General features: G+C 37.7%; 2 protein-coding genes across 4 annotated transcripts in view; one reads left to right on the forward strand and one right to left on the reverse strand.

Annotated features, from left to right (window-relative positions):
• The window catches only part of LOC123308075 (zwei Ig domain protein zig-8-like), a 152,139-nt gene that overhangs the window by 128,079 nt on the left and 4,230 nt on the right, over positions 1-19,830 (reverse strand). Inside the window, exon 1 of one of the 3 annotated variants that reach the window (XM_044890616.1) lies at positions 8,166-8,411. The exons of the other annotated variants lie outside the window; for them this stretch is intronic. The gene's annotated coding sequence lies outside the window, so the exon portion shown is untranslated. Of the gene's footprint in view, positions 1-8,165; positions 8,412-19,830 lie in introns of those variants that run through there. 3 annotated transcript variants of the gene reach the window in all.
• Positions 9,061-19,830, forward strand: part of LOC123308074 (sodium channel protein Nach-like) — a 38,512-nt gene continuing 27,742 nt past the window's right edge. The window contains exon 1 of the mRNA XM_044890613.1: positions 9,061-9,169. Within this exon, the coding sequence (XP_044746548.1) occupies positions 9,150-9,169 (20 nt within the window). The 5' untranslated portion in view covers positions 9,061-9,149. The remainder of the gene's footprint in view (positions 9,170-19,830) is intronic.

The raw sequence follows: 19,830 nt of genomic DNA on the forward strand, positions 1-19,830 counted from the left end.
AGAAAAATGCTGCCGGATAATGAAGTGAAGGCGAGGTTCCCAGTTCCCATTTCGCCTCGTGACTCATTTCTCCAGATGAGACGGCATAGATGGCGACGGGGATTTTAACTTTTTATCTTCCGCTTCGGGAAATTTTCATTTCTAATTCTCGCCCGTCGCATATATACCACTTTCGTTAAATGGGACCTTGTGCCGGAATAATACCGCGTGCTCGTTCTGATGACTGACACGTTTCTCGCCGGAGCAAACGATGTAATTTTTTTTCAATGGCTGGAGGTACATCGACTTGGTTCGCCGTTCTCGTCGGTCGGGACACAATGGAAAAAATTCGCGAGTAGGTTCTGACGAACCGAGTGGGAGTTGTTCATTCTTTTTCGTATAATCGGTTATGATGTTGATTTTGTTCGGGTTTTGTAAATGCTCAACAGAGCGAGTTTGTTGGCTCATTTTCCTCTGGGGAACATTTGAACGATGTTAAGCTGAAGAATGGAACATGGAACTTTGGAGAAATCAAGGTTTCATTACTGGTAAAGGAAGTGGTATCAATCTCAAAGGGCATGATGTTGTTTTAGGTTGAAGGAGGAATTCTTTTATAAGGATCGGGAAAAGTCTGGGTGATACTGAGCCCGGAGAAAGAAATTACTTTGGTAATTTCCAAATAGGTACTTCGAACAGATGTGGCATGCTGATCACCTCAATAAACTTCAACGTATTCCCTCCTGGAACCTGTAAGTAACGTAAGTGGATCTCAAACTTCCATATAAACAGGTCTAAGGACACTCTTCTGATATTCATAGAGTAATCTGGTATGCCCCAAGGCTCGGTGCTTGACCCAACGCTTTCTTGAACCTTTAAGACTTATCCAGGATCGCTTCTTCTATGGCCCTCTGTAATTAGTCCATTTTGTCCATGTTTTTCTCAGTTAGTGTCCATATTTCAATACTGGAAGAATGCTACACAGATTAAGCACCCTTGTCCTCAACGGTTCGATATTCTAGTGTCCATATTTGTCCAAGCCATAACTGATAACAGCCCTCATTATGTTCTGATGCGTTCATCCTCTAAGTTCTCCACGATTGCGCGAACCACAACGGCTTCATTTAACGAACGACAGCTTGCTTACGTTGTGCAACTGTTTGCCAAATTTGATGCTACTGGTTCCGTCGGTAACAAAAAGAGGGTGCACGTAAGAGACGAAGCGAGGGACGTGGCTGTCTTAGGTCATGTAGCAATGGATACGACCTTTAGTACTAGTAAATTGTTCTATGTATCTGGTGTTTCACGCACAATAATCTATGGACACTCTTCTGATATTCATAGAGGAAGCTGGTATGCCCCAAGGCTTGCTGCTTGACTCAGTGCTTTCTTGAACCTTTGAACCTTACTTCCAGCATCGCTTCTTACATGGCCCTTTGTTTTTCGGCCATTTTGTCCATGTTTTTCTCAGTAAGTGTCCATGTTAATGCCCCATATTTCAATACTGGAAGAATGCTACACTGATCAAGCACCCTTGTCCTCAACGGTTCGATATTTTAGTATCCATATATGTCCAAACCATAACTGATAACTTCTGCAACATGTACATGTAGCAATGGATACGACCTTTAGTACTAGGAAATTGTCCTATGTATCTAGTGTTTCACGCACAATAATCTATGGAGACTCTTCTGATATTTATAGAGGAAGCTGGTGTGCCCCAAGGCTCGGTGCTTGACTCAACGCTTTCTTGAACCTTTGAACCATACTTCCAGCATCGCTTCTTATATGGCCCTTTGTTTTTCGGCCATTTTGTCCATGTTTTTCTCAGTTAGTGTCCATGTTAGTGCCCTATATTACAATACTGGAAGAATGCTACACTGATCAAGCACCCTTGTCCTCAACGGTTCGATATTTTAGTGTCCATATTTGTCCAAGCCATAACTGATAACTTCTACAACCGTCAGTATGTTCTGATGTATTCATTTTCCACGTTCTCCACGATTGCGCGAACCACAACGGCTTCATTTAAAGAACGACATCCTGGAAGAAATTAAGCCTTGCTTACGTTGTGCAACTGTTTTCCAAATTTGACGCTACTGGTTCAGTCGGAAACAAAAAGTGGGTGCACGTAAGAGACGAAGCGAGGGACGTGGCTATCTTATATCATGTAGCAATGGATCCGACCTTTAATACTAGGAAATTGTCCTATGTATCTGGTGTTTCACGCACAATAATCTATGGAGACTGTTCTGATATTTATAGAGGAAGCTGGTTCGCCCCAAGGCTCGGTGCTTGACTCAACGCTTTATTGAACCTTTGAACCATACTTCCAACATCGCTTCTTACATGGCCCTTTGTATTTCGGCCAATTTGTCCATTTTTTCTTATGCTTGTACCTCATATTTTGATACTGGAAGATTGCCACACTGATCAAACACCCATGTCCTCAACTGTTGCAATATTTCAGTGTCCATATTTGTTCGTGCCATAACTGGTAACTTCTACATCCCTCATTATGTTCTGATGCGGACTGAAATTCATATCGTTCATCCTCCCACGATTCTGCAACCTCGCTTTTTGCCTCCGTTTCAGTTTTCACCTCCATAACCCAATATATCAATCTTACCGAGGCGTTTTCTGGAAAACGCCGTTTTTATCCTCGCCCAGGGAGATAACGCCGCTGCACAAGCGATCACCGTCACTGTTTGAGCACGGCTCACGTACCGACACTTTCAACCCCGACCTAACGAGGCGTTTTTTTTTTCGAGGGCGTCTCTTCTCGGTTCGCAGCGATAGAACTCGTCGAACCGGGTAGAAAAATTACGGTCACGAAACCGAAAAGTTCGCGAGGCGATTGGCCCGGCCCGGACCTGGCTATGAGGTCCTCGGGGAGCGCGTTATATACCGGGGAAATAATGAAGGACAATTCGGAGAAAATGGGAAAAAGCCCCGGATTAATTACACCGCTGTGACCGCCAAATTTGGGGCTATGAACAGAGAGCGGTCGGTCGAGGATATTTCGCGCGTTTCGTTACATTACGCTCTTTGAGTTTCCGCTGCTGGAGTGGAGAGATTTTGTCGAATAGTTTTTTGTCCTACGAGGGCTTCTGTAGCGGAGAATGGAATGAATGCGGAAAATCCCATGGTTGAGCTCAAACTGGGACGTAGTGCCATGAATTGTAGCAAAGGAGGGTGAATGGGACTGTCACTATACAGGGTTAGAACTATTTAGAGGCTCACTATAGGAATATCGAAAACTGTTAAAAATAAAGGGTGGCTTGAATTGCAAAAAAATAGTAAACCAGTATAATCGCTATATAGGATTATGACTACACACCAAGTAGTTGTAGATCACGAAAACGCAATTAAATATTTTGTAGCATCAGTATTCTGAGAAATAAATCACTTGCAAAGTGCAAATTTTCGAAAACATTTGTCAATTTTGAGGAGCTGCAGCAGCCACAAAACAGGCTTTAGACCTAATCTGATTTTTATGGTCATGAATTGGTTCTTTGCGAATAGAAAAAACCACATTTCGTTTATCTACCGCACACAGTTTAGTTTTTATGATTTTTTCCGCGAAGGTCCAAAATTTCCAATTTTTCATCCACCATAACTCGAGAAATAAATTTTTAAAAAAATATATGTTCGCATATTCGTGTTCTACGGCCTCGAATTAGTATATAAAATAAAAATTGGTTAAATCGGAGACCAAAAATATTTTTCAAAAAATCGCAAATTTTCCATACATATGTATGGAAAATTTGAAAAATTTTCGATCTCCCCGATTTCCACCAAACTTGGAATTTTCTCTAAATCAAGGGCGTAGATTACGAAAATGCAAACAGAATTTTGCTGAAAGCATCAGTTTTCAAGTTATGGTCGATAGAAAATCGGAAATTTTGAACCTTCGCGGAAAAAATCATAAAATCTAAACTGTTCGCCGTAGATGGATGAAAATTGGTTTTTTCCCTTCACAGAGAACCAATCTATCACCGAAAAAACCCGCTTGCGTCTAGTGCCTTTTTTCTGGCTGCTACAGCTCCTCAAAGTTGGCCTATTTTTCCCCATTTTTCCACTAAAAATGTTAATTAAGTAATGATCTTAGGAAAAATCTGATTCCATATTCGTAATCTACGACGTCGAATTAGTTAAAAAAATTACCCTGGTTGAAATCGTTCGAAAAATAAAAAAGTTTGTTCTTACAAGAATGTCGTATGCAACCCGCTCTCGACTATCGCTTTTACCCGCGCTTTATGAACAAAATTATTCCGAAAAAAAATTATTTATTTTTGCCTATTCCACCCAGGTCATTTTATTCACTAATTCGAGGTCGTAGATCACGAATATGTAATTATAATTTTTGTAGGATCAGTATTTTGGAAAATTTCGACAAAATTGGACAGCTTTGAGGAGTTGTAGCAGTCAAAAAAAAAAGACTTAGACTTAAGCTTATTTTTATAGTGATCCTCTACATTTTCCAATACTTGCACGAGGGCTGGATGAATAGCGTTCTCCAATAGATCTGAATGAATTTGGCCAGTGAGATTGCCGGGTTTAAAAGAGGGCCGATTGTTGCTACATGACCCAAGACACCCACGTCCCCCGCTTCGTCTCTTTCATGCACCCACTCTTTGGTTAGTTTTACTGCTTATAATGATTCCCATTCAATCAGGAGACTTGTACCGCATATTTATCTTATTGGCAAAGCTTCAAATGATTGTAGGGACGACAAGGATGCCTAAATTTCATCACATTATGATATGATATAACATCCATTCCTACAATCATCCAATTCTTCCCTGCCCAAAAATATCGTGAATCTTATTTATAGGCATCTGCATAAACCCTTGTGTTTGTCCTCGACATTTTTTTCGACTCAATTTCGTACATCATGCCGCTCTCCTCTCGGATCGGAAAAAAAACGAGAGCGCAATCGATAATCGAAATCGAAACGAGATAAGGGATTCATTTCTCTCTCCTCCGCTATTTTTTCTGCATGTGTAACGAACCCGCGCGACAAATTCAATGAAAACAGACAACGCTCATGTTTTATTCAATCCCCCAATAAATAGGTAGTTATTTCGGAATTCAAGTTCGACAGTGTAGGACCGTCGTAGGCGTGCGGGCTTTCATGCAAATGATGTGCCCCTTTTGTTACGAAAAATATGAACAGCTGCGTTTTGGGGATACAACAACTTGGCCCGGGGGTTAGGTTAGGAGGGATCCATAACTCCAGCGTTTGGAGGAGACGCTCCGCTGTTGGGGATGATTCTGTTCATATCATTTAAACCTACTTTTCGAATGAATTTTTTGCTCTGCCATTTGGAGAGTGGAGAGGATATGGAAAATTTCCATGAAGTGAACGTCTCCAGACAGATCAAACTGAACGTGATTTTCTCAAAGTGAAAACCTCGGAGATTGGGCTTGTCAATAACTGTAATTAACTCGTTTTCGTTAAGACGAGCTGAATACGCTGAATTATGCCCATAGTTTGATCAGGTGGAGCTAAACTGACTATACAGGGTGAGTCTTTGACTCGTACAAATATTTCAACAGTAGATTCTTGAGGTCGAAAGAAACACTTGTTTTCCTTTAACATTTTTTCCGAATCGGCTCAGTTTAGAAGATACAGGCTGTTGAAAAACCATAAAAAAATGTTATTTGTAGTTCTATCTCACAAACGGTTTCATCGAATGAAATTAATTTCGGCATATAGTTCTTCATTTATTTGATGAATCTTTGTCGAACACAAAATATCACCCAGGTCTTCCAGTTTTTTCATTATGACCATTACGTACCATAAAAATACCGAAAATTCAAAGAAACCAACTTTCGAAACTAAGTTGGATGCTATCTAATGAATATTTGAACGAAATAAAAGTATTATACATGTTTTCTCGTATAATGCTCCGTTTTCGAGTAATCTCATATTCAAAAATTAAAAAGTATCTGTAAAATTTGGTACTTTGACTGGATACAACTCTGTTTAAAACATCCACAGATGTGTAGTGTCACAGATTTAACTAGTTATTCTGAAGATAATTCTGTTTTTCTAGGGATGGCACAACTCATTATAAAAACTTAAAAGGTTTATCTTTTTATCACCCTGTATGTTTCGTATTTCGGGCCTATTCGACCATCTTCTTGAGATATTCAGAAAAGGAATCGACTGTTATCTATGGAGACATTTCGAAGAGCTCAACAAGCCAAATCATCCTGTGAAAACCTTAATCATAGAAGTATTTGTTTAATTTTTATTACAATTTATAAAAACAGATTCTAATATTATTACACTTTCGATTTGTGTAGCTTTAGTTCAACCTAAACTTGTAAAGTACCTAATTGTGATTGTTGATGTAATTCTTGAAATAATAGACAGATGTTGCAATGTTGACTCGCACTGTTCAAGGTGGGCAAAATTCGTTGTCTACTGAGGGGATCTCGAGAACTATAGCAGCTAGAAGAATACGGATGACACATTCTCGAGCTCTTTTTTCATGACTTATCCAAATCTGATCAAAATTTAGATTTTGACGATTCCGAAAAGTCCTCATTACTTTTTTGTCTTTGAAGTTGGAGATCTGAAACTGGAACCTTTTTAGGCACTTTCATACGTAGAATCTAATGATAAAAGATTTTTTTTCCAATCCAAAAATACCAAATTCAATAAAAGTTTGCATTTAAAAAAATTAAAGTTCACCTAATGATTCGAAATGAAAAAAATATTTTGAGCTCATCAGTGGATTCTACGTAATCAAGTGCCTGTAGAATGTTCAAGTTTCAGATTCGTAACTTCAAAGACAAAAAAGTTATGAGAACTTTACGAAATTGTCCAACTCAAAAACGATAGTTCTCGAGATCCTCTCAGTAGACAACCAATTTTGCCCACCCTGTAGATACCAGTTCATCTATTCGCTTAATGACATTCTAGTTCGAGTAGGGATTATCGATCCTAGCTATTTTCTGAGTGATTCATAATAAAATCGCAACAAATTCAGCAGAACTCGAAAATTCCATAAAGAGTAAATATATCCTATCGGAAAACACTTAACCACGAGGAATCATGAAACTGCGAATCGAATAAAAAATGCCAGCAATAATGGATCGCGTTCAATCGCTTTGTCGATGACCGTTATACGCTTGGAATCGTTTCAACAATCCTTTCACGAACCTGTCAATTAAAAATTCTTCGAACTGCGTTCATTTCATGCTGCATTTTTGGAACGATCTTTGTTGATTGACTATGTAGAAATGAGGATCAGTTTGGAATTTTCATGGAATATTCGGTTAAAAATTACGGAGAAAATCACGTGTCCCGCCTACAAATATATTTTTCAATCTGATTCCGCTGCATGAAAATCATAATGGAGAAAGCTCAACAGAGAAACGTTAATTGGGGCGAAACATGAAAACGCTTTTACCTTCGCACATATATTTATAAAACATATAAAGTGTTTCATCGCCAAGAATAATTAACTCTTCCTCTAACAACGAAAAAGGTTGTATGATTCTCATTTACTTGAACAAATACAACTTTCATATAGTAAGGCAAACACCGCGAATTTAATGGTGGAAAAAGTAAACGAATATTTCAGGAATGGAAAAAAAATCGTTTAAAATTTCTCTGTTGTGTGTTTTAGTAAGTATTTATAATTGAAATCAGTGAATTTCTTCACTACACCTTTATTGGCTTGCCTTCTTCAGTTTCTGCGGTATAAATACTGCAGTTTTCTCAATGGCTTTTTCCAAAGTCGCAAACGTTGAATAAATCATGGCAATTCGCATATTCTGCCAATGCTGCAAGAGATAGCCGCAGGATGTTAGTGTATTCAGAGACAAATTGGTGCATATATACAATACGTAATAGCGCAATATGTCATTATAGTTGTTCAGTCTATTGTGTGACTAATGTGATCCATTGTGTATTAGTTGCTGCATTGAAAATGTTATATTGGTGCAACGCGTGATATGGCATTCCAGATGTGATCACGATTCGGAATTTAATAGCTTGAACTGGAAGCCAAATGATTATAGGGGTAATATGTCATTAGATTAATTCGAAACTCCAAGTCTTTCAAAAATTGGAGGTTCTATATCATCAATATTTTTATTCTACCAGCTCCATCGGAATTTTGTTCATATTTGGGATGTAAATAATATCGATTTATTTTGGGGAATCTTACCGGATTGAATTCCGAAAATCCTCTGAAATATCGATGTCCAATTTCATGTTCACCTGCTTCTGCTATCGGTTATATTTTCCACAAAGTGGATAACTTCCATTTCGTTGATAATTCATGAAAATATATCAGGAAAGGTTACATTCTAACTCATAAAATGGGCAAAGTACTTCATACTGCATCTTCTGATGTGTTTTGTGAATTCCAGATCTAATTCAACCGATAAATACGTTTATTTTTATTTCTACGCTCAAAAATAACAATGTTGTATTCGAAAATCAATGTGACATTTCTAAAAACTGCATAATTTTATGACAACCAATTCGGATCACAGATCATTTTGCATTTTCTACATCGGTGGTTTTATTTCAGAGTATTGATATCAAGCATAGAATTTTAACATCTGTTTATGTTCAAATACAAAATTCCACAGCTGTCAAGGGTCAAATTTATTTCACTGATTACGAAAATAATTGAATCAGATAGATTCCTCATTAAAACCCTCGTGCAGACAAAAGCAGCATCATGAATTATATCCGTGAGATTGAAATGGGATTCATAATCACAAACAATGTTCTCCAAACATCGTTGGCGATATCGCCATCAGACTTCAAGCGACAACAAAATTAATTAATCCACCTGATACGACTAAACTAAAAGTATCGCCGTTTCTAGGAAAATTCGAGGGAATGGTGCATCCTGATATTTGTGGTACATGATTGCAACAGGGTATGATGAGATAGAGGCGCAATAATGAATTGCCAAACTTGTATGGGGAATTCAGCTAAACTACAATAATTTCTGGTCTGTTCTCGTGGAAACGTGGAATACTGTCGAATTTCCATTCCGAAATTCCGGAATTGAACGAATGTTCACCTGTTATGAAATCAGAATAAATTTGAATGAACATTTTCGATGCCTTGTTATGCTGAAGTAGTTAAATGTATATCAATGGAAGTATGATGATTTGTGTTCTGTCGAATCGGGATGGTTTTCACTGTGTTTTCGTGAGTATTTATATATGTATTATGAAATATACAGGGTAAAAATGACAATATTGAAAGGGTGTCAAAAAATGTTGTGGTTTTTCCATATCGAATTCGGTTTTGAAAAAGGATAATTATACAAATCACTCGACTTTTTTATGTGACAACCACTCATCAATGAAATGTTCGTTGAACTAAGTGGCGGAAAAATAACTTCCTATTATTGCTGCAAACATCCTCTTTTATAACTGAACAATTGGAGGTCTAAAAATCTCTCAAAATACGAAAAAACCCTATATACTCCATTCACTTTTATTTTAGCAGTCGGTTGGCCATGGAAATTTGACACATTTCACTCTGTATAGTACGAAAATGTGGGTTTATGACGCTTGTCATAACATTGTTGGGTTTTAAATCAAGGCTATATTGCCCGTTCTACGTAAAAGATTCTGTTGTTACGTATTTTATCACAATGTCGAAAGTCATCGGAAAATATGTGACGAACATATTTGAATTTTATACAAACTGATTGAAGGCATACCAAATCTAGTTATTTGCATGGAAAATACAAGAGATCAGTATAATATCATAATATGTACTAGCTTGAGGAGAGTTAATGTTCGTCATCTTCTTTAGCTGGAGTTGGAATACGTTAAATCAGTTGTAGATTCCAAAAATATTAACCCGAAGATGAAATGCATATGACGCAGTGGTTGGGAATGGGTATCTCCCGAAGTAATAAACAGATAATTACAAGAATGTTAAATTCTTCAACAATCTTGCATCAATATAAGTAAATGGAATTAAAGGAAGTTTCAAGACAAGATGAACTTCACCTTTGAACAAAAATTTCACATGAATAAACAATTAACAGGACAACTGGCGCGTAGTTGTGGTAGTTGTGGCTGTTCATCTTAATACATTGATATAATAATAATAATAATTAGGTATTTATTGGTACCTCAAGACATTCACAATGTATAGGACAAGTCAAATGAAAAATAGAAAATAGTTATTTTCCTATCAAGTGCGGGCAAGACACTTTCCGCAAGAGTTAGGAACAATATTTTTTCTACAAGCGCTTGAAATATATAAATTTATCCATTTCACGAAACAGATCATATCTCATTTGATAAATTCATATATAATGACAGACGTAATTCTGCATGTCGTTACTATGGGTTTCTCATCGTTGACGTTCTCTGCATGGGAAAAACCCCTGCTAATCCATTCCCGCACGCATTTGCGTGCGGGAAAGAAATAGCAGTCGTTTTTCCCGCACCTTTTGGGAAAGTGACTCTTTGCAACTTGGAATGCGTGCGGGAAAAAGGTTGAACGCGCACGCTTGTAGAAAAATCAATTTTCGGGAACTTATTCTACGATGACATTAATCGAAAATCCTCTAGTAACTTTTCGCATTAATTCACTCAAACATAAAATTCTCAAATGCCACCACTTTTTAGGGTCTATAGAAGGAAATTCTTTGTCATCCTCTTCATTCACAATCTTTCTGATTGCTGAAATATAAGTCGTTTAGATTCAGATGAAACATTATATAAATGCTCTTACATTGAATATGTTCGCTACCGTCTGACGTATTGTGGATTTTAGAATATCAGGGTATAACTATTTGAATGAGCGGACCTGAATTCTAAATAGCACTTCCTGAAACCCTGTCTCATTTTTTTCAATCACATTTTCGTAATAAAAATTGATATTAGTTGGTGCAACGGCGTTATGACATTAACGACATTTCATGAGTGTTCATGTTCCAGTTACAAAAACTTGACAAAATTGTTTCATGGCCAACCGACTGCTAAAATAAATGTGAATGGAGTATACATCCTAATCCTTCCATCAACCGGAAGAATCTTACATCTCCAGATCGTTCTTTCCATTAGCCGCTACCATCAGTCAGTCGCCTTACATTATTCACCATCCTCTCAGCTATCGCCTTCCGATAATCTTCATCCAGGAACCCATTAGAACTCCATTCCTACTCTATTTTCTCGCAGTTCTATCGTTCGGCTACAGAATCAGCGCCAAACCCTGGTAGTTGCCAGATAAAACGAAACATAAATCCAAATTGATCGTCTTTCACTTCGGGAATACCCAACAACAGTCTACTCTTCCCGAAGTTTATATTTCTCGCAAATACGAAATGAAATCTTGGAAAAGTTTGGATTCGAGTTGTATTGTTTTCTTTCGGTTGGCAGGAAGGAGATAGGGGTGGGTTATAACGACATCGACGAGTAGACAAATTTGGCGAATACTGCAGTTTTCATAATATGACTTCGACCAGAGATAATATAGGGAATATATGACATTGGCAGTCCAATGTCGAACAGCGCGTTCACACGGGACGTATCGTGATTAAAAATGAATCGTTATTGTCAAGTTGTTCGTTTTTGTAGTTAATACACACATGCATAGGTTACATATTGATCATGTGATATATCAGTTAGCTTTTTATGGTTCTGAGGCAATACTTTGCGTTTCTTACTTTTGTTTTTTGACCTCCCCTCTCGATAAGTACCTACCACAGTATTCAGAGCTTTCTCATCGTGAATTCATTCCCAAAAATCAAAGGGTGTCTCGAAATCAAGGCACAAAGTCTCGAGACAATCTGAAAAAAGGGGCAAAATCAAGTAGGGTAGTCAAATTTTGTTGCATTAAATTTGAAACACCTTGTATAGTGTACTCGAGATTCTACTACTGTCATCAAAAATATGAAATAATGAACAATCAAAGATCAGGGTCCCAGTCCTTAAAAATACTTGCTAATTCATTTCACAGGGATGTCAAGGATCGCGAAAAGCATCGACGAATCATCGACACCCCTATATCGTCCTTCGGGAATGTTTGATAAACTTTCGGGGTGCCCAGTGCGATATAAAACGAAGCGAGCAATTCTCAAAGTGCAGTCGACCTGTTTTTATCCCTGCATAAAGTTTTAACACTTGAAATATCTCCCGGAAACATCAAAGTGTACGTAACTCCGGTTAAGTTAGACGATGATATAAGTTTCCGAGTTAACGCTCTATCGCATTCAGTCTGACGGCAGGTCGTTCATCCACATTCCGGGAAACACTGAGGAATCGATATCTAGAATCCTCACCCATTTTTTTTTATGTTTGACCACCTGATGGGAGCAGAGAAACATATGTATGACATTTCTAATAGGTATAGTTGTTTAACATAAGAAGAAAGGATCAGTTTTTAGATATCATATCTACATAGTTATTTTTTCTGTTATCGTCTGTATTTCGTCTTCTTCTTTCTTATATAGAATGCCCAATCATATAGGTAGGCTTCTACTCGTGTATCTATCAATTGGTAATTGGCCTCTTCTGACTTTATGTCCACATTCTTTCCAGAGTTTCTCTTTCCAATTATTTTGTTATGCTTTTCTATAGTTTATTATCCCCCATTGTTTCTATGTGTTTATTTCAGTATTTTTCTCCTCTTCTTCGTTTATCACTTTATCCAGAAAGGTTTGGCCATGCATTCTTCTTATTATCTTCATTTCTACCATTTGTGTGGTTTTCGCTCTTGTCTTGTATTGTCTCTCCAGTAAGTTGAGGTATTTGTTTCGCCATACTATTGCTTGTAGACAACCAGATATTCTTGATGCTTTCATTGTCTGGTTTCTTACTTCACGCTTTAGATCTTTATCACAGGTAATGTCTGTTCCCAAGAATGAAATTCTCTAACTTGACGATTTTTTCATCAATTTCCAGTTTACTTATTACAGGGTCTTTAGATGTTATCATACACTTGGTTCTCTTTGTGTTTAAGAACATATTTAATGATTTTGCCTCGTGTTGTGCTTAAACAACTCATGTTAGTGACAATATAATTCTAGTTTTAGTTCAATATGCATTTTATTTTATTTCATTCATTTTTATTTTTTATTTATTTATTTCTACACATACACCCAAGAGGGTAATTACATATGCAGAACAACACAAAAACACTATCAACTACTCAACCTAGGAGAACAATCTTCTCACATTTCCCAAACTAGTATTGAACAAATCCAAGTCAAATTATCATTGTATAATTCGATGTGAAGAGCTTTCGTCATGCCTAGAGTGAGAAGATGGGAAAATGTTCATCAATTCAGCTTGATATAGAGCAAATAGAGTGCTTATTCAAGGTTGGTTTGATCTTTACCGAATAATTACACTTTTACTTATTTCCCTAGCTTTGTTTCATAAAAGCTGAATGCACAGTTTATTTCTCTAGTTCTCAGAGCTTCGAGTCCATCAATTCTTTCTTCTCCGACGCCGCTGAAGCACGAGATTCCATCATAATCGTAATTATTATAAAAACTCATTCTTCCTCCATTCCTGATCACCCGAATCAATTATCCAATTAACCGAGAAAGTTGTTGAAAGTTCCCAAAAAATTAAACTTGCATTTTCATCCCCGCCTCGAGGGGGTAAATGAATTAAAATTCAATTACGAAAGTTATTCGTTGGCGATGTTCCGCTAATTGCTTGTCGTTGTCGCATGAACGACTCGGAAAATACCAGACAATACGCACAAAATAGCTCTGGATGGAAACTGCTAAATGCGTGTAATGAGTGGAAATAGTTGGAGTCTCATCCAATTCCGGTGACGATTTGACTTCGATTGAAGTCTTCCATTGAATTGAAACTTGACGAAACGCTTTTCGTATTGAGTATTGGCCTTCTTTCAGGCAGGATTCGAATTCGACTGAGAATCTTACGAAGAACAGAAGCTTGCATACAGGTTTCTCAAAAAATTTTCGTTTTGCGATTAGAAAACGCGCCGAAGTACAAGCAGTGGTCCTCCCAACACTTCGTTAAGGAAGCGAAAGCTGGACGCCCTACAGGCGACATATTAAACAGCTTGAACCAACGCAACAGCATCATCTAAGACAAATAATGCCCATCAGATGGTTCCACAGAGTTTCAAATGCAGAAGTATTGCAGCGCGCGAGTTGTATAACAATTGGAACTCAAGTACCAAGGCCCGACTCAGATGGAGCGGCCACATTCTGAGGATGCAAGACACCAGACTCCCCAAAATAGCTCTGCATGGCGAATTCACAAAGGGAGCTCGGAAACCAGGAGGCCAGAATGAATTTTTCGGACAAATAAGAGCCCAAATATCCAGCAAAGCGTTAAAAAGCTGATGCTCCAGATTGATTATCGATTGTTCTAATGGGACAGTTGTGTAGAGTTGTGAACAGAAGCTATTGAGTTGTTGAACTATTACAAGATTCAAATCAAGTTACACGAGAGCCAAAAGTCTTCTCGGTAAAACTGATGTAATTCTGGTCCATCTTGCTTACATGCTTACAAACGAGATAAAAGCTGCAGGTCATGCATGGATAAACGAAAAATGGACAATAATTTGAATGAGGGTGTTAATAGACGTATTGTAGATTACGAGATTCATAAATCATCGACACTTAAATTAGTATAGTATATGGTAGAATTAGTAGATAAGACAAAAGTACTCATTCCATGTCATAAAAATCCAAACCCATCAAAAATTCTATATTCCTCGTACAGGGAAAAATAATTTCGATGACCCCATGAAAAATTCCAGGTCCAAACGACCTCGACTACGGCTTTCAGGGAAAAAAGAGTAAGCCAGACTCCGACATGGGGCAATTTGCAACGCATAAAACCAAAATTCGCCAATTCCCTTCAAGTCAAGTCAATAAAAAATGAATTATTTTTACGGCCGCATCAGTGGCATTCTATTATCTGGTTGTTATTTGACTTTTATGTACCCGACGGCATACTTTTATGTTTTACCTCCAGCCGTTTTTGAATCGTTTCCAGCACTTAGTGAACCGTTCGTGTTCTGGATGCATCCCTTTATTGGTCCGCATCTTTCGTTGATCTTGCCTTGTTGTGCACAGTCGCGAAATGAAAATTTCGGTATAGGGTCATATTTTCTGGTGATTTCACCCGCGAACGTCGAAATTCTGCCCATTTAAAGTAATTCTGCAAATTATACACTGCGCAAAACAATTAACGCACATTATGGAAATCTCAAATTTATTCTACAACTGAAGGTGTTCTCAATGATAATTATTTTTATCAGAATTATGCATGCATATGTTATCCACTTTCAACGGTTTTCTTCAATACAGTTGTTTTTTCCCAGCAGGAATAAAAAAAGATAATATTATCAGATTTTGAGTGTATTGGCTCCATTCTAAAATCAGTTGTTCTCGATCAATTCTAGTGATCAATAGTTTTCTTTCGTTTGATTTTCTACACTCGATCGCTATGCGAAACACGCAATTTGACCCAAGAGGAATGTGCCCAAGCGGTAGTTTTGCGAGAAGAAGGGTGGACATACACAAGAATTGCAGAAAGGTTTGGAGTTTCCCATACAAGTGTGTCCAGAATTTTGCAGCGATTCAGGGAGACAGGTATGAATGTCCGAAGACCAGGACAGGGTAGACCACGGGTAACAACTGCCATTCAAGAACGTTACTTGAGAGTTTCTTCGTTGAGACAACGGTTTGCAACCGCTCGCCTCCTTCAAATTCAGCTTGAACAAACTCATGAGGTGCAAATTAGCACTCAGACAATAAGAAATCGCCTCAGAGAATATAATTTAAGGCTCGTGTCGCGGCAAGAGGCCCAGCTCTTACCCCAGCCCATCGAAGGGCGCGTTTGGATTTTGCGAGAGAGCATTTCCATTGGTAAGAGGCCGATTGGGAAAGAGTTCTCTTCACAAATGAGTCTAGATTCTGCCTCTACCATTGTGATCGACGTTCCCCTGTATACAGACGTCCACATGAAAGATATGCTCAGTGCAATTTCCTGAATACTACTGGTTTCGGGGGAGGATCGATTAGGGTATGGGGTGGAATATCTTTGACTGCTCGCACAGACCTAGTGGTCGTTAATAATGGAGCTATGAATGCTGATAAGTATATAAGGAACATTTTTGGAGAGCATGTGGTGCCATTTGCCCCATACATTGGTGAAAATTTCATTTTTATGGACGATAATGCCAGACCCCATCGTGCGCGCATCGTTCAGGAGGAGTACTTTGAAAAGGTTGAAGTCTCTCGAATGGAATGGCCAGCAAGAAGTCCAGATCTCAATCCGATTGAGCCGGTTTGGGACAACCTCAATAGAAGGCTGAGAAGTTCAGAAAATCATCCAGCTACTCTTAATGACTCAGGAATCCAACTCGGAGAAATCTGAGAAGGATTAGATCAGAACATTTTAAGATCACTCATTTTGAGTATGAACCGTCGTTGCCGAGCTGTAATTAACGCAAGGGGTAGAAATACCAAGTATTAAATCACTTATCAGCATTTCAGTATTTTGAAAATTGTTCATTTATCTTCTTTCACATAAGATTCGGTGAAATCCTGAATTTTTCTTTCATTTAATGTGTTTCGTTCAAAACCTTCCCGAGAGAACATAAAAAATAAGTTATGAAGTCAATGTAGAGTTAACTTTCATTAAAATTGAGATTTTCAGAATGTGCGTTAATTTTTTTGCGCAGTGTATATCCTTGCAACAGCTGAAGGAACGCTGGATTTCTGTAAACCAATGAGGTATCTGAGTATAGGCAATTTCAAATGGATCTAACTTTCGTCATTCGAAAAATGAAGAAAAGAATATAACCTTATATACTTTTTTGTCCCTTCTCAGTGGAAGAAAAACGATAAAAAAAATACCTGTTTCCCCCTCGGTCCTCTAGAAGAGCTTCCAATGACATCAATCTAATTTCGAATCGAATAAGTTCCAATGTTCAAGCCCTGGTTTGCAATTAAAATTGTTCGAGAATCAACAAGAAAACTTTCGACGGCTGTGTTCTTCCCCAAATGAGCTCGCTCCGAAAGGAAAGCAACAAAACACTGCCTCGTCAAAGAGGAATGGAAAAACAAGTCTGGAATCCTCATTTTATTCAGGGCTCTCTCTCTGCTCTTTTGTTATGGCTCAGACTGATCATAACTAAATTGGTATCGTTCGATGTTTCAACCTGGAATAGGATTATTAGATACGACACGAATTTTCGAATGAATTCCGAACGTTCTTGCTGAAGCATCGCGTGGGACTAAATAATTTGCGATTTGTTTCTTGCACATCCACCCACTATGTCAAATTATATTGGAACTAAATTCTTGCTTCCGAGAAAAATATCAGAAAGTCTCAATACATGGATTTATTATTCGATATAATGAACCATAAACCCGAAGGCTGTATGTATCTCTTGGAATCTCCATCTCTTCATTCTTGTAGTTTGATTAGCATTCACTTCATTTCTTCTCGAATTAATTACCCAATTTGAAATTCATACAATCTGCAACGGGAGAAAAAAATCAGATGCTGGGTTCTCCGCAACCTTTGAATTATTCAGGCGATTCTCATCTCAACGATTGCCAAAATTAATTTGCTAACTCCACTCTACACTTCAATTTCGCTTATGAAAAATGACCCATGCTAAATGCTAATCTACAACCCACAGGGAAACAAATTTACTTCCTGGGTCACTTTACGAGATTCATGAGGTCGAAGTAGCTTTCAAATAATTTGGACTGATTAATTTTTCAGGCAATCTATGCAGTGCGCTGCATAATGAATGAACACTACCAGTTCAATTTATTTTTGAGTGACAGTGTTATTACCCACATCGTTTAAACTGCGGGCTTGGGTCACAGCTACATAAGCGCAGAATTCCATTTATTTAAAACACAATTCGAACAGAGCAAATTCAGTATTTCATAAATATTGAATTGATTCGGATAGAAATCCAAAAAGCGACTGAATTACATGATTTTCAATGAAAATAGTTATTTCGACTAACATAACATCCAACTCTAGAAGCTATATTGTTTTAAAATTAAAATTTCACTATACTCCATTCACTTTTATTTCAGCACTCGGTTGGCCATGGAAATTTGACACATTTCACTCTGACGGGTCATGGGCCCAGTCGTTATCAAAAAATTTTTATACTGCTAAAATGAACAGAATATAATATCGTATTGCACATTGGACTGAACGGTTTCAAATACCTTCCAGCATGTAGAAAATCAGCAATATCCTTGGTTGCTCACGTGTGAAAAATGAATTCAGCCCAAGTAATCGATGCCATCGAATAAGCTCGGTTTCTTCTTAAGCGTTTGGAATTAACCTAGCACTTGCTCCCCGATATAATGGGAAATCCAGATTCAATGGTATTCGATTATCATTGGTGTCACACAAATCGTCCTACACAAAGGAAATGATCCTCGCTCTTTCTCTATTCCCTCTTCGCCTGTTTCAATGCGATAGATCTGAAGGGCAAATAATTCCTTGGCCATTTGGGTCGAACGATCTATTTCGAAGTTGAATTTTCGCTTTTCGAGATATCCTAAAGGCTCAGAAGGTGGCAATGGGGAATTCTCCTCAATTTGGGTTATCACTGCATATGCAAGTTTAAGTTCCTTCAAATATGGGGTTTTAAAATTTAAATCGCTTTGTGCGGAGTTAACGATTTGGCAACAGCGCATACAAGACAATGAAAAGAACAATGTCTGATCAGCTTGTTTATAAAATGACAGCTGTTGATCTACAGGCGCCTACTTACTGGTGAGCTTCAACTGCAACCGGCCATAAAAATCCCATAAAATTTTACGGCCTTCCTCGTTCGTCGCAGACTTCATAGACAGCCATCTTTGTCTATCTCGTCAAGATAATGCATTTGTTGTCCTTTATTATCGAGGCATATTTCAGTCGATGTTGCCAGCTTGAGCAATTCTCACAAAACGCTTTAAACTTTAAATACCCATTTTTATTTTTCATTTTTAAGTGCTAAAATAATTTTTTTTGGGAAACGCTTGAAATGGTTATTTCAAAATGTGACGTTTCAAAGATATTTCATAAAAAATACATCATTTTCGTCAGATGGAGTATTCCCTATTGAGACATTTATTACATCATCAGCGAATGTCAATGTGAAATGAAGGTTAAGATTATACTAAGGGCTGCCTTTCAGTATTGGTCAAACTGTTTCCTTAAGTTTCCCTGCTAATCCAAATTGGGCAATTGTTCGAGTTGCCTTCAACAAGCAAAGAATTATATTTCCTAACATATTTTATTTTCTTCTATCCCACACAATTTGATTGTGTGCAAGCTGAAAAATTTGCATTCTTCCATATTCCTCATGTGTATTATTTGAATGCTTATTTTCAAGATTTTTACCCAGATCAATAACTATGAAAATTTGCGAGTAATAATGGTTTCATGATTGTAAATACACTGAGGCTTAAATTATAAGGTTGATGCATACACGACATTTACACATTCATCGTGGATTTTTTCCGTTTTTCTGCTTTTTGCCGTAAAATGAATAATGGCTAGGGAGAACTAGCAATTTTTTCAGATTGATACCTCCTATTATTTTATCCTTGCTCATGCAAGGATAAGTGCACTTGCACGATCATAATTTTTTATATACCTTCCTCGAATGCAGGGAGAAAGGTGTTTGCAAAGTTTGGCACATCAAATCCATCAACAAAGGTTGAAAATGGCAATAAGGATATTGAAAAGTGATGTCCCACTCCTGAAGATGGTAACTGGATCATGAAATCGGGAATCAAAGAGCCTAACAACAGCTTAGGATTCTCACACTCCTGTGAGAACGGTCCCTCTTAGAGTTTGCATTGAAAAATTTTTCTTCCCCTT

The sequence above is a fragment of the Coccinella septempunctata genome, chromosome 2, assembly GCF_907165205.1.
Source record: "Coccinella septempunctata chromosome 2, icCocSept1.1, whole genome shotgun sequence".
Lineage (NCBI taxonomy): Eukaryota > Metazoa > Arthropoda > Insecta > Coleoptera > Coccinellidae > Coccinella > Coccinella septempunctata.